The sequence below is a fragment of the Pterocles gutturalis genome, unplaced genomic scaffold (genome assembly GCF_000699245.1).
Source record: "Pterocles gutturalis isolate BGI_N339 unplaced genomic scaffold, ASM69924v1 scaffold6455, whole genome shotgun sequence".
NCBI lineage: Eukaryota > Metazoa > Chordata > Aves > Pterocliformes > Pteroclidae > Pterocles > Pterocles gutturalis.
The window spans coordinates 11,342-14,308 of NW_010140602.1; the positions used below are offsets into that span (position 1 = coordinate 11,342).

The 2,967-nt window shown below is 41.1% G+C and overlaps 1 protein-coding gene across 1 annotated transcript in view; it reads right to left on the minus strand.

Moving 5' to 3' along the window:
- CDAN1 (codanin 1) overlaps positions 1-2,566 on the minus strand; it is a gene marked incomplete at both ends in the record, with an annotated part of 13,524 nt that extends 10,958 nt beyond the window's left edge. The window contains 2 exons of the mRNA XM_010083729.1: positions 1-82; positions 2,342-2,566. The exon at positions 1-82 is cut by the window's left edge and continues 109 nt beyond it. Coding sequence (XP_010082031.1) covers positions 1-82; positions 2,342-2,566 — 307 coding nt within the window. The remainder of the gene's footprint in view (positions 83-2,341) is intronic.
- Between the last annotated feature and the right edge of the window lie 401 nt (positions 2,567-2,967).

A 2,967-nucleotide genomic window follows, 5' to 3' on the forward strand; every position in this document is an offset into this window, starting at 1 on the left:
GCGAGTGTAGCTAGGCTTAGTAGGAGTACCAGGATCCAGAGACATCCCTGCAGGAGAAGATGCCTGGTGCAGCAGTTTGCATCTGAAATTCAAGAGCAGTGACATACTATGTGACTGAAGATGACACACAGCAGACATGCAGCCAGAAGAGGTCTTTCTCTTGCAGTCTAGCATGAAGGAAAAAAAAACCATGTCATTTACACTGCCTAAAGCTCCTTTTAGCATGAGAGTAATTTCACTCATCTTTCCCTTAATGATAAAGAACCTGGGGCTAACAGTGAAAGACTCAAAAGAATCACCTTCAAGTTCCAGCTCTGCTAAAACAGTGTGGCACTTTGACCAAACTAACTAACCTATGTTATTGCTTCTCATCTACTTGTTAATGACAGGGAACCTATTGGAGACCAGGTCACAAAAATAATTTTTGTGCATACAATTTCTGATAGTTAGACACTTTAAAAAAATCAATGAAAAAAAAGGTTCACATCCATACCTTCAGATATATTTGTAAGTTAACAACACCCTGAGAAGACCCATTGCCACTAAGTGGAAAGGCAATACAACAACTGATGAAATCCCATACTGGCAAATTAAACAACAGAATGAACAAAGTACTTTAATTGCTGGATTCTAAATCAACAATGATCACTCAGTAAAATACATAGATATTGTAAAAAAATATACCTACAGAGGTCATCCAAAATGCAGCAGCAGAGTGGCATACGTAAGACACATGAGAAGCATGAAAAAAGCCAGTAAAAGCCATATCAAATGAGTGTTAAAGACCCCAATGGAACATCCACACTTGGCACATCACACCAGCTCTTACCTCATTGTCTCAAAAGTAAAATCTTTAAAAGTCACTTAGTCACTTTAAAGGCTGTGGTGAAGATAGAAACATTTTTAACTGCAGCAAATAACTTTTTCTATTGGCCCATTTCTAATGGAACTGCTGCAATGAAGGAGAAACTAGTCCCAAAATGGGAGTAGAAAGGTTATTTAGTAACATCTCCCTTGCAACGAACATAAGCACCCCACTGATAGAACTGAAGAAAATTACTTATTAAGCACTTTGTAAACCCACCAAGGGTGTAGTTAGACTCTGCTTCACTTCTGCCTCAGTGTTGTCATCTACCTCAGCATGAATTTCACTTTTTGCCCTTGCACAAAGCGACCCAGTTGGCTGGGGGCTGCATTAGTTTTGTACCCCACTTCACCACTACCGAGGACACAACAGCAGCTGCCAGCTCCGAGCACCAAGCACTGCTCATGTCAAACATGACAGGTCAGAGAAGATCACCTCATGGAGAAGATCCAGCCCACATACTGCTATTTTACCTCCTTTAGTTAGTTTATATGGATTAGTGGGACATTTCAGGTAGAATTCAGGCTGGAATAGGTGCTTCACAGAAGTGCACAGAGGCAGGTTTGAATCCTGAGTGGTTCTGTTACACGTCCAGTACATACAATGACTCATGAGACTCTAGTGGGTCTGTTTAAGCCCATTCTAGTCCCACTGAAGTGAACTACAAGGTTAACAGGAGAATTCCACCCACATGTCCGGAGGAGTTTCCCCAATAACAAAATCTACAAAGAACAGCAACAGTTCTGTCAGCAATTATAAAGAGTTTCTCTGCTACTGTTCTTTGCTTTTTTTCTGAAGTATGAATCCTCACAAACAGTGATATCATTTTACAGAGGATGAAAGTCACACAGTAAATGAAAAGCAGAGACAAAATTAGAAGCTAGAATCCACCTCATCTCCCAGCACACATAACTTTCAATGGGCAACAGCAGTAGTAACTTTCAAAAGAGAATCTCACACTACTCCTGTCGTTTTTCTCTGACCACAAGCTTGAGTTAGTCTGCCTTCCTTGCAAAATCATTAACACTTTCCCCAGATTTGCATCGTTAACTCATTTTCTTCAAACCAGACTATGCCTTCCATCACAGGTGCAATCATCAAACACAACCTCATTACACCAGGTCGCTTTGCCTGTGCAATCTAAGGAAAGCTGCACAGAAGACAGCCACACGTCCAAGCTCATGAAGAGGCAATCTTATGAAAGCAGTGAGGCTTGACTACGTTTCTGGAGATAAAGTAAGGGTCATTGTTCCAGAGTCAGCACACCTCTAAAACAACAAACACGAGCTAACTGCATTAATATCCTACTCTGATACCAGAGTCATGCTTGGTTTTACGCAAATCATAGTTTAAGGTCACCAATACCTGTTTTGGATATTCCTCTGGTCATTTCCACTCCGATATTGGTATCACCTTAAGACAAGCCGATTAAGACTCAATACAATTGTGCCTACCACCACCCTGCTCAGTCTGTACCTTTCTTTCTTCAGCATCTCTCTCTCCTCTTGAAGGCTGTTGCTTATCGCAGACGTAAGGTTTCCTTCCTGGACAGTAGTAAAGGCCTCAAGGCTTGACCCAGATGAAAATCGAGCAGCTGGAGACTGGCTGACAGGTGTAGAAGTAAAGCACATCTTTGGTTTTGAAAGGGGACGCTCAGCACTTACAGGAGTTGGGTTGATTCGCCTTGATGGTTTGCTTTTGCTGAAAAAGTGAGAAGAGATTCCACCGAAATCAAGCTAAACAACAAAAACAAAACTGGGTTTCAAGACAGCTATGCATGCAACTCTTACAGAAGAACCTAGTGCTGTAAAAATAATGGATATGGAATCAGGAGACTGAATTTCTAAACTGTATGTATACTTGCTGAATTTATTTTGCTCACTGAATAAAAAGCCCCGGAGCTACAGACTGCAAAAAACAGCCTGCTGACCCTTGCTGCAGAATTAATTATCAGTCTCCGAGCCACAGAACAGATAACACAGTGCCATACAACTCTTCCAAACAATTCTAATTTGAGAGGACAGGATATGCCTCATTTTAGTACGAAACTAAGTTCACCAGCAGTTTCTAACATGACCACAGGAAAAAAAAAAAAAATCAAG